Here is a 12,595-nt window from a genome sequence, read left to right on the forward strand (position 1 = left end):
GTGGTGGAGGTGCTATGTTGTACAATCTGAGCTGCCAGGGGAGTCGAGTGACGAGCGTAATCTCGGCGAGAAATTCCCGTGGCGAAGGTGCTATGTTGTACAATCTGAGCTGCCAGGGAAGTCGACTGACAAGCGTAATCTCGGCAAGAAATTCCCGTGGCGAAGGTGCTATGTTGTACAATCTGAGCTGCCAGGGGAGTCTACTGAAGAGCGTAATCTTGGCAAGAATTTCCCGTGGCGAAGGTGCTATGTTGTACAATCTGATCGAGTTGCTGTTTCCACGTCATGCTCGAAAGTATTAGACTTCTTCTCAGCTGAACTCGAAACAAAGGGCACACGCGGTCCTAAAAGCGGTTAGATAACGTTTAAAAAAGCACATAGCGAACCGGCGGTTCAATAAAGCGATCTACCCTTTCCTCGGACCGGTTTTTTGATGTTCGTTGCAGAGCTGTCCGTAACTCAGTAGACACCCGAGCTTCTTCGAAAAGCAGGTGAGCATAATCTAGTCATACAACCTGTGGCTGGCAAAATTCCTTGGGGACATCCTCTTAGAGCAGATGTGTTCTTGGGGAAACGCACTCATACATGTTCACGGGTATGCCCAGTACGGGTACTCCTGCACAGCAAAAGTCAACCATCCACAAAAAGATTGCTCCCCCCCCTTAGACCGTGACGCCGCTCTGCTGTTGATAAAAAAACGACTCCTGCAGCGGATTCCTGATTGTTTCGGGCATCAGATTATGTAGTGGAGTGACGGTGGTGAGGGACGGTACTATTACAGCTATCACCACTGCTCGCATTGCTGCCTCCTCGTTCAAGCCGGAACACACCCTGTTGCCGTTCCAGTTTGAAGGGGCTCGGTCCGGCTCGACTACTGATTAGTCGAGCAATGGCTGAAGGTGAGAATCCAACACGAGGTGAAGGCGATTCGTCCTTAAAGGGGCACGGAGAAGCGTGCCCCACTGCTGAGAAGATTGGGGGACGAGGACCATAGGAGAAAGGGCTAAACGCCGGAGCCTGACCTCTACTACTACGCACAGATCTCGGAGAGGGAAAATGCAAATAGACATGTTGATTGCAAGCTCGGGGTGTACAGTTTGTACTTCCTTTGCTGACACTACGAAAAGAAGTCTGATTTGTATTCGAAGACTGGTCAATCCGAAGACAACCATTCTCTTTATTATGATTGCTTCTAGGGCCTCCCTCACATTCTCGTGACGACGCACCGGCCAGTGTATTCTGGTCCTTGCTGGTACTCTGATATTCTGAAGATAATCCTTGACCTGTATTTGTACTTTCGGGACCTCCCGTTGTTGCTGAATCGCTATGTGCGGCATTCCTTCTAGACAAGGGCGTCTCATCTGGGTGAGCGTGCCCTAACAAAGTGGCCATCGTGTCCGGGCGACCACACGGAAGAGGAGCTTCTAAGGGAGGGAGAAACACCCGATATTCTCTTGTCGATGGTGTGTCTGTCTCGCCGCCTTCTTGTGTCGAGTCATTGCAGACGCCGGCTTTTGAAGGTGAAGAAGACCGAATGACCCCTCCCGCGTCCTTTTCTGTTGTTGACTCTGCTGATGTGCTCACGGACCAGAAGGTGACTTTTCCGGTCTCTTCATCGGCAGAGGGGTGCTTCAGATTTGCACATGGGGAAGCAGCTGGGAGCTGGGGGTACGACGATGGCAAGTCTTGTACACCGTCCATCGCGATCGACCTTCAGTGGACCTGTGAGAGGAAAAGCGGCTCGTAAGGACTTTATTCGGCAGCTAAAGCGAACAAACCCTTCTTTTCAGCGAGATTGAAAGAGCATTCAACTACTCATCCGCACCGCCTTAGCAGAAAAGGACAATGCACAATGGAAGCAAGCAACCGTCAACCGGATTGTATGCAGTCCTACGAACTACGCTTGTTGTCAACAGCAACCAGACACGAAACCGACTGAAGAACAAAACATTTCTTATGACTGTCTGTTTCTGATTGAAAGTGTTGCTAAAGCAAGTCCTCTTCCGATCGGTCTTCTTGTCTTCTGCCAAAGGGAAAGTGATGCAGCACGCACGACAGAAGAGTGTATTCCTGCCTGGCGACTCGACCTTTACGAGACAAGAACAGAGAAACCGTCTCGTGTGTGTGGCTCTCCAAACGAAAGCATCAGAAACAGATGAAAACAAAGATGAGGGAAAGCGCGCTGGCAATGCGGCACGATTGCGTGGTTTCCACTGACATGAATCACAGAGCACAGGAAAATCCGGCCTTCAGCTGGAATACAAGGTTTTGAAAGACTAAAACTGAGGACTGTTAAGCAATTATAGTGAGTTAGTGCTTGGAAAAGCCATGACCTGAGGCGCGCGCACCCGACAACGATCACGGAAGACAATGGAGGAGACTTGTTGTTCCAAAAGAATTTTGCCAAACAAGGTAGTTTCCCTTAAAATCAAATCAGTCTCAACTGCTTCCAAAAGTAGACGCATAGCTCTCTTTCCAGTCTCAGGGGAAGAAGAAGATACAAAAAGCCCCTTACTTTACAACCTGGAACGATCAGAAGAAGCAGCTAGGGAACTGTCATGTTAAGAGCTTCACGACCACCAAGAACCTTTGACCGAGTAACTCTTTCAGCCCGGATCGTGTTGGTGTGTAGACACCAAAAACTCATACCATGGACTGTTAGCGGCGCAAGAGGGTGGGAAAGAAGGTTGAGTGATGGCAACCCGCAACTCTTCAGCGAAAGAGCTTCCTCTCTCCCGTCGGTGAGAGTTCTCCCTACCCCGTGATCGAGATATGCGCCGACCGTAAAAAGGTTTTCTTCTCGAAGATACTGATATATGCTGATTTATCTTGATATGGGGGTCCCGGGGTCCCATCCGGACTCCGAGAAAGAGGCGGACCAATACCTAAGACCAGCAGCGAGACAAGGCTCAGCGTCCTTGAACACGGACACACGTATACAAACCTAGATAACAAGGTATGCTTTCGGTTCCGTTACCGTACCACAGGCTAGCACATGGGATTACAACACCCACCTCCTCGTGATTTCATCCCAAAGCGGTAGCGCGAGAAGGGAACGAAGAACCGGTCACAGACGGAACGCCTAAAAAAAGAGTGTCAGTGAGCCGCGGTTTGCCTCACGATCGAGAAGTGGCAGGATCCATATCTATACGCTGAAAAGAAACAGAAGAAGCTCGGACAAGACGTAGCTTGAGAAGATAAAGCTCGGGAAGGCGTCTGGTGGCAACACTAGAAACTCATGCAGGATGAAGGGGAGACTGAGGTGTCCAAACTCAACTACTACTACTACCTCTGCATGAAAAGCACTCCTCAGATCGTAAAAGGAGATTCCTCGGGACAAGTATATCTTCAGAAAGGTGGAAGCTTCGCGCCAAAGCAGCTAGACGTCACAACTGGGCCGAATGCAACCACTCGGTACTGTATCTAACCAGGTTCACAAAGAAGGCATTACCTGCGGGCCACGCTATACACTCTAACGCCTCCCTTCGCAATGACAACCCCTTTCACCCCACTTTAGTTATTGCTCTAATCATCGCCTCTTGGAGCTAACCTATCACGTGAGAGCTGCCGACCACTGGATGACATCTTCACTACCAAGTAGGATTCTCCGCTCTACCTATGACGCTTGCAGAGCCCCAAGCATGAGGAAACCTCTCGTCATGACTGTTCCCTCTCTGTAGTTTTGATCAGAGCCAAAGCCACGAGAATTATCTGCGTCGTGCGCGGTAGCAAGCCCCTGCTCAGGCGTCATCTCAACGAGAGAGCGACGTCTGAAGCATCGAACTTGTCTTTTTCTTTTTAACCAGTCTTAGGACGGGTAGTCGACAGCTAATTTTGATGTTACCTCTCAGTTTTTATCCGCATTACCTACTATACTTACATCCTCGGAGATTCAGTCAGTAGGAGGCTAGCAAAGAAAGAGTAGTGAGGCTTCTGCTTTCCGGTGGAGTAAGGTGAACACAATCGTTTGCCCTCCCTTCGTTGTTGAGAATGCCTGCAGACTACCTCTGATAGAGAAGACTGAACGACGTAGTGGAAGTAGAAGCTGGAGTATGAATGTGAAAGAGCTCTTGTAGGAGTAGTAACGCTGCTACAGCGCACATCGAGAGGATAACCTCTAAGCTGAAAAATGACTTCGTGATCAGTCACGGGGTGTAAGTAGGTAGAACTCGAGGAAGCTCTCTCAAAAGGGACATGCATTGTCGGCAATCTCGGAGAGTACATCGTTATTGTTGGAGGTAGAAAAGAAGGAAATTGAAAAAGATCACATGCAGAGAAGATTTGAATTGCTTGGACAGAAAACGATCCGGAGAAAGAGGGCGCGCTCAATACAATTAACGTAGTGCCGAAAAAGGCAGGAAGAATGCGCAGGACCGAAAACTCCTGGTCACAACTCCTCCCCTCATGCAAATGGAATCATGAGGTGTACATACACCCACTACGTCTCAAACAAATCATCCCCACATTGACTGCGGCCATCTTGTCGTTTGATTTCTTGCCTCCTCATTCATGCTCTTGAAACACTTCTCTCTTTCTACGGGCCTGTCTGCTGAACCAATGAGAATCTTCATTTTCTCTGTTTCTGTGTATATATTTCACTCATATGAACAACTATAGTTTTTTCTCCTGATCTGCGTATCCCACAGTTGTCTCTTCTTTCTAGTTCTCTTGAAGAAAATTATCTCCCTGGACTTGTTTCAACTTCGGGAACATACGAAGAGACGTCGACGCAACCCTACATACAACAGCAGTCAACTTAACGGACAATACCAGTGCGTGGTATACATATACACATACACACATACCTACATGTATATATAGATATATCTATGAATGCGTATACGTGTAGACAGAGAGATATAGAAAAGAGACAAACCTGTCTACAACTTCCGGACCTTACTCTGCAGAAGAGAAAGGCCTTCTATAGAGCGACAGATACAAACACACGAATGCACTCATCAAAAGTAAGAACATATCCATCCATATATTTCACAACACAACATAGATATATATATGTTGGATATACATATATATCGAGTCCATCTCTCTCTGTCTGTCTCTTTGTCTCCCTCACTATACTACATAGATATATACAAGGCCTCGAGGCTTCAACACGGTAATTTCTCCCGTTTCTTACATGAAATCTACTTTCCTTACGAAAACACTTGTGAATTTGTGACTCTATGCGTGCCTTGGCAAGATACCACATGGGCTTTCTTCCACACCATTCGTCGGTGATCCGGTTACACTCTCCCTCTTCCTGATGTGTCGATATGAAAGGAATCTCTCTCACTTATTCTAACTCCTCCGGTTTTCCAGAGGTCCCTCTTGCTTCCTTCCCCCCGCCTCTAAATAAACAATTCTCTTCTTGCAAGGAAGAATATACACTCAGACAGCATGGTGATCCATGGCTTTGCGAGCTACCAATGAAGATATCCCCTGTCTGTAGAAAGCTATGAGCTGCAAATCCGTGTGGTGTCTAGACATGAAACCAAAGACTTTCTGGTGCCCTACATGGCTAGCTGAAAGTCGCTACAATACAGCCAAAGGATCCGCGGAGAATAGATCCCCATCCTTCTTAAAGACTTACGTCGAGCAGAACTGTTCGAATGGCATATCAGGAGCAATCAAATCCTTCACAATTACTGCGACATGTCTGTAGCGATACAAAAGCGAAGAATAAACCAAGGACAGATAGCCTACTGCCCGCCCTTATCAAAAATGAAAAGAAAGTCTTCAGATAACTAGGGAGATAACCTACCTTCATACTTTCTCACCAACACGATAGACATCTATCTAGATCCATGATTCTACCTATATCTCTTTATCTCCTCCCTATCTTCAGCTAGATCTCATTATCTCTATATATCTCTCAGAACATCACGAGATATGCTCTCTTTTGTGTTTGCCTTCGTGACGAGAGATAGAGGATTCCTCGCACACCGCCATACTAAAGCTGCCGTTGCTTCCCCCTCTCTACTTCCTACGCTCAACAGACTTCTCTCTGTATGACGACCAGAGTGATAGGCTCTACTGTTAAACCTCCACAGCGACGAGCGACTCTTCCTTACAGTCAAATCAGAAAGACTTTTTCTCTCCGTAAATCCCAACGTGAATAAGAGAGATGTGGATGGAGCTTTCCAACGTCTAGGCAGTTACCGGTGACTGAGGAGTTGCTTCTTCTGAGACACTTTACAACTTGTCTATGAGAGATATATCCCCGTCATCCTCCAGAGAGAGAGAGAGATTAAAGAGAAGAATGTAGACTCACGAGATATTACATGGCTCATTGCGATTCTTTACTTGCAACTCAGGCGTCCAATTCTGGGGTTTTTTCTTCTTCTTTTCTTCTTCTACAAGATTCTGAAGAAACAGAAAGCAGAAGAGAAACAGCAGTAAGACAGAGATGACTACTATCCCCTTCACATCTCTCTCTGTCTTTCTCTCAACGATATGAAGCATATAGAAGGACGTCCCCCATACAATACATATCTACAGCCCTAGTATAGCACGACGGACTCAATACCCAAGAAATCCCATAGAAATCGTCAATGTAAACAGCAGCCCTACCTCGCTCGACGAAGTTTATGTACATCTGATCTATCTATCTATCTATCTATCTATCAAAGCTTAGTCTGGATCTACCTTTCGCTCGTTAATCTGCTATCTATCTCTTTACCTCCGAGAGATGAGAAAGCCGCCGTCAATATTCTCGTCAAGTGTGTACCGACAATAGAAAACTCCTACATCGACGAATCGCTATAGAAGGAAGTGCTAGAGTGTGTATGTGTGTTTCTCTCTATACTTACGGGAATCGACTTCTTAAGAATTTCAAATCCTGCATGTGTAGGCCGAATGTCACACCACGGCGCATCTGTAGAGGGAAAGATAAAAGAAGAAAAGAAGAAAAAAGAGAAGGGGAGGGAGAAAGAAGGAGCGATTTAATTTTGTCGGGGGGCTCTGAGAGAGTAAGAGAGAGACAGAGACCATTGTAGGTTCTTACCTGTCTCAAGATGAAGTCTATCAAGGGGAATTCTCTTGACAACTTCGAGGTTTTCTTTTGTCTTCAGTGAACATCCATTCACTCCTACTCAAACACACGGGAAAAGAACAAAAGAGAAAAAGAGACGAAACAGAAAAGAAGAGATTGGACAAAAAGAATGAAGGAGAACGTCCGCTTCTTGGACGCCACGAAGAAGGCCCGTTAGCTGCGGAAATATATCGATCGATCTATCTTTAGTCTATTTCCTAATCTTCAATCTGTTGAGTGATCTTTACGGTACTTCAAAATGCAGGTATAGCAGAGTGCGGATGACTGTATCTCTTGCCTACTGTCATCCTCCTGATAGTAAAGATGAGCCAGGATGCTTTGAGTGTACATACACTCGACTGCACGATGAAGAAAGACTAACCAATATGAAGTGAAGGAGAGAGTTTAAGATCCATAGCCTGAGTTCAATCAAGAGAACCAGAGAGAGATAGAAAGATGTACGGGAAAAGAATAAGGAGAAGCGAGAAAGAAGAAAGACAGATGAAAGACAGAATGATAAATAGAGAGAGGAAGAAACACAGAGAGAAAGAGACAACAAAGAAGAAAAGAAGAGATATAGAGAGGTAAATAGGCTGAAGGGTACTCTACCCGCTTCAGAGAGAAAGAGAGAGAGAAAGCTCCTCTGTCTCTCCATTCAGGTAGATGAGGGGGCTAGGGAGATAGACAGGACAGGATGACTGAAGAAGAAGAGAGAGATTTAGAAATGAAAGAAATAGGAGAGAGGAATACAAGCGGAAAAAGAAAAGAGAAAGAAGCGAGTGTTAAACCATATGCAAGAGAACAGACAAAGACACATGAATCACCTCCTTCAACGACCACACCCGTCAGAAGATGAGAGCATGATCCTATCGCTAAGCTGTATATACACCTCAGCTCACCATCAACAGACACTCGACCAGCGGAAACCGAAAGAGAGATAGAAAGAGACAAGAAGAAAGAACGAGAGACATGCACTCACTTCATACACTCGACCCATCAGAACAAAGAAAGAAAGAAAGAGAAAGAAAGAAAGAAACGCTTCTCATGCACTCTCCTTCTTCTTCTTCTTCAATCCTTTCACATCTTTCTAACTATCTCTAAGAATCTTGTCACTGATGAAAAGAGCTCCTCCGTACTATGGAAGAAAAAGCCCGTTTCTTCTTCTTCTTCTTTTCCTCCTTTCTATCTCTCTTGAAAGTTTTCTCCTCGATTCCTGCTTACTTTGATCGTAGGTATAACGACCAGCGTTCTCGTATCCATCATCTTCTCTAACCCAGCCTCTTCCTCTTCCCCCACCTACGCCTGCTCGTCGATACATTCTGGAAATATCTCTCGTCAACTGAAGAAAAGGAATCTTTCTTGGAATGAAAGAAGAACCCGGGAGTTTCTCTGCTACTCTTTCGCGGGCAGAAGAAAGAAAATGCGACAGAGAAGAGAGGAAAGAAAGAGTGAAAGTGAAGAAAAGGACAATGTAAGAAAGGGATAAGGAGAATCTGATTAGATAAGTAGAGATCTATCTTCAGATCTCTTCACGTGATAAAGTAAGGTGTATGTACACTCCAGGTGCTGAAGTGAGGTGTATGTACACCCCGAGAGACAACCCCTGCATGCAAGAATAGATTTCCTTGTCTTTCTTACAAAGAAGAAAAAGAGACTCCTCTAAGCTTTACAACGAGGAAAAACTGGGGGAAGTTCATTACAGCAAGTAAAAAGATTCGGAAGAAAAGAGGAAAAGTGAGAGGAATGGATGTGAAAGAGACACTAAATCCTCAAAGACATACGTAGAGACAGACAGGAAAAGAAGAGCTGCAGCACTAAATGACAGACGAGATTGAAGAGAGAGAAAGAGTGGGGATTTTCATGAAGAGAAAAAGACGCGAATAAGAGACATAGATAGATAGGTAGAGAGACTGAGGGGACAGTCTTTTAACCGGCCGCGAAGACTGCCGAGAAGAGAAGAAAGAGAAAGCGACTTGGCGAATACCACAACAGAGAAAAAGAAGAAGAAAGCTCATGATACAATGCTCCAAGGAGATCGATCTCTTCAATCAGCGTCTGCCGCCGATAGAAAAGAGTCAGGTCAGACAAAGCCGACTTTGGAGAGAGTCGTGAAAGAAGAAAAGAGAAACGACGATGTTGTATGGAAGTAGTAGAGAAAACGAAAGATAGCTCACTGTACATACAGAAGTGGCGCGAGGAAGATGAAAGAAATCGATTCGCAACTTTCATGAGGTGTCTTTGATACATCCCCTGGGGCATCCCTCCTTCTTCTCTTCGGAGCCTTCGCTTCTTATGTCATGAGAATGAAAACGATAGAAAAGAAGAGCTAGCCAAGTTCCTGAAGATGGTCACTACAGAGAAAGAACAGATTCGCGCTGCGACAGCTTCAACAACGGTAAGAAAAAGACGAAGAAAAGATCTCTCGTGGTAAAGTAGACAGCGGGAAGGAACATAGGGCAACCTGGCGGTCTTCTATCCTTTCTTCGCAAGAAAGACAAGACCTTTCAAGTTGAAGAGTCTGTAGTGACCCTCTTTCCTTTCTGTCCTTAGTCTTCTTTCAGCTAGAAACGGGAAGAGAAAGACAGGCAGATTTAGACTTGCATGGAAACATGAAGAAAGCTATTCTGAACTCTGTCTCGGGAAAGAGGAGAATCTCGATCTTTCTCTGCGGAAAATCTCCTCCGAATTGAAACAGATGGAGATGCTAGGAGGGGAAAGAAGAAGAAAGAGAGAGAAAGAAGAAACTCGCTGAGATTTTTAACCATCTCCTCCTAAGTTTCATCGAACCTTGTGTCTATGCTCGTACGTCGTATGAAATATGTCGATTGTTTATGTGGACCTGTATTTGTGTTTCTCCTCTTTCTCTTCTTTATTCTCTCACGATGCAAGGAGAAAGCTATGAATGAAGAAAAGAAGAAAAGAAAGATGGAAGCCTCACCATCGACATTCTTCTCCCGCCTTCATCCTAGGGCACTGCTTTTGATACATCCCCTCTCTTACAACGCAAACAACTTGCTGGAGAAAAGAAGGGAGGGAAAAGAAAGAAAGAAGAAATAGAAATGGGGAGAGGGTAGAAGGAAAAAGAAAGAAAGCGTGCTTGCTTCAAGTTGCATGCAAGGAAATGGGTTGAGAATCCCAGGAGTCGTACTACTAGCAGGTCCTCCTTACTGACTGGGTAGTCATATGCTCTTCAGAATGGCAGGCGTATGGTAAGATCTCTTTCTACTCCAAGCGAGAGAGCCAAGATTCTATCTCCTCTCCTAGTCCGTGGGGACGATCAAAGAATGAGAAAGCTTTTGCTGCTGTGAAGAGTGGTTTCGAAAGAGAAAAATAGCGAACAATGGACGAGAAGTGGGGGGGTACATGAAGGGATCTGTATTGCCGGGAGCGTTACTCGAACTAATCTCGAAGAAAGAAACATAATATGGATAGAGTGGGCAGATGGGTATTAGGGAAAGGTCTCAAGAAAGAAAGAGAATGGCGAATGAATGCTTTTCAATAGAAAGAAGGAAAAGAAAGCGTGAAAGCTCGTAACAGAGAAATGTAGTTTTCCCTTATCTCAGTTCAGGTGTCTGCGCATACACCTGAACTTCTTGTCTGTTCACTTGCGGCCATGGCTTTCCCCCGGTGATTCCTCCCAGTCATCCAAGGTCTTCTCGGCCTCATTTCTGGAGAATACTACCCAGGGACCTCGAAAGACGTCTCAGTTCCTGTACCTGTTGCCAATGCAACTGCTCTGCCCTCCCTGCGTTAGCGTCTTTCCTCCCTGGTTCGGACGGATGAGCCACTAGCGAATGAGAGGTGTAAAGGGTAGAGAGACACACGAAAGAGATCGCTCCAAAAAGTTGAGTCTTGTTAGTCCGTTCGGTAAGTGAAATCGCAGTTTTCTTAATTCTGTCCATGCAATTTCTTGTAAGTAAGGAGAGGTTTCGAAGGGTGTCACTTCGTTAAAGAGACAGGAGATGGTGATAGCGATGTACTGTCGGGCGAGTAGATTCTTTCTACGTCTCATTCATCTTTTCTTCACCACAGTGGAATGGTATCTCTTCGAGCTACACTTGAACTTACAACATCATACTACGCCCATATGCCATACACCTACGTGCTTCATTCCCGGCTACTGAACATTCTAGACCCTTAACCGACCTCCCAATGTGAAGACGTCAGTAACCTTACAAAGTCAAGAGAAACCTTCTCATGTACATTCCCTTGAGACCTTCTTTCCAGACTATTCAAGGACTCATATGAGAAATCTCTGGACAACCCCGTCCCTCACACGTCAGCACACCTAAGCGTTGGATATAACAAGCGGTCATCCTGATCATTCCGCTTACACCTTCTCAGAGTCTTTCTCTCTATTCTTCTCTTCCAATGTGAGGGCGTATAAACTGTTCCATCGTATATATGAAATAACGACAGTCGCACACCATATGAGGCTCCGACGATTCTTCTTTTCTTTGTTGAGAAAATCTCTCCGTAAGGAGGAAATAGGCATGGAAGTACGTCATCAAGCCTTCACTCCTCAGGGGGTACCTGCCAAACTATTCATCCCGAGCCTAGATTGAATGAAAGCAAGAGTTGAAGTGAATGAGTACGCGGTTTTTTCTATAGGATTTCAGCCGTAAGAATAGAACTTCATAGAAAAGAATCGAGAAACGAAGACCGTGCGTTGCTATTCCTCATTCAAACATTTCCATCCATCCTCCTTCCTGATCGATCACTGACACGTCATCATCCCCCAGTCAGTCGTGTTAGATTTGAGAGACCCTTCTTCTTCTTTTCACTTTGAGCTTTCTAGCTTCTTTCAAGCTAAAATCTCTCTCTTCATATCAACTGCAAAAGGACGGAGCTGCCCCATGTTTGAGTAAAGTTTTCTCTCTCCGGATTGTCTACAGATAACCCTCCTTCTTTATGATAGCTAAGCACACGTAATGAACGGTCATCAGCATTTATATGCCGTGGATTTCTATGTCTGGACGCTTTGATAGGAAAGTCGCTTAAAACTTTCCTGTCGGAGATTCCACGGACATTTCCTTGTTTATCTCTAGACAGAATAGCTGAAAGAAGAAGAGTGAAGAGCGCAGATTTCATGGCGAGAGTATCGATCACTTCCATGAGGGGGGGCGAGAAGCAAGCAAGAGGTGTCTGTTCTTTAGATAGGAAGTTTCTCTACTTTTTGGCGAGAAGAATAATAGATAAAGATGTGTCCCGCGGTAAAGAAAGGACTTTCCTTCGCGTGTAGACCTTGTCAGTGAAGAAAAAGAATCTTCTCTTCCTATCTTGCTCGGCGGCTGTCTCAGGTTAAGAGCGATATCCGGATCCTCTTTTCTTTCTTTCTTTGAATTCTTAGGTGGAGGTCTCTTCGTGTTGTAGTAGCGACTACCATAGAAAGATTTATTTATTTCCTTCTTTCTCTTTCTTCTTCACTTTCTCAGCAACGCGAACATCGATCTCGTCGATGCTACTCACGAATAAAAATTCTCCCAGCCTTTGGTCCCTTTCTCACTTGCTCTCTTAGGCAGTTGTCGAGGTGGATCGACTTCGCCTGTTTGCTTAAGTAGAGGA

The 12,595-nt window shown here is 45.3% G+C and overlaps 1 protein-coding gene across 1 annotated transcript; it reads right to left on the reverse strand.

Annotated features, from left to right (window-relative positions):
- Positions 1-234: 234 nt before the first annotated feature.
- Positions 235-10,286, reverse strand: CSUI_009876 (uncharacterized protein). Its single transcript, XM_068069985.1, has 8 exons — positions 8,252-10,286; positions 7,004-7,090; positions 6,810-6,874; positions 6,272-6,363; positions 5,591-5,656; positions 3,881-4,735; positions 3,015-3,152; positions 235-1,722 (listed from the first exon to the last, which is right to left on the reverse strand). The coding sequence occupies exon 8, from the start codon at positions 1,699-1,701 to the stop codon at positions 739-741; it is 963 nt and encodes a 320-aa protein (XP_067918038.1). The 5' UTR covers positions 1,702-1,722; positions 3,015-3,152; positions 3,881-4,735; positions 5,591-5,656; positions 6,272-6,363; positions 6,810-6,874; positions 7,004-7,090; positions 8,252-10,286; the 3' UTR covers positions 235-738.
- Positions 10,287-12,595: the final 2,309 nt, after the last annotated feature.

Source organism: Cystoisospora suis (genome assembly GCF_002600585.1).
Source record: "Cystoisospora suis strain Wien I chromosome Unknown contig_6241, whole genome shotgun sequence".
NCBI lineage: Eukaryota > Apicomplexa > Conoidasida > Eucoccidiorida > Sarcocystidae > Cystoisospora > Cystoisospora suis.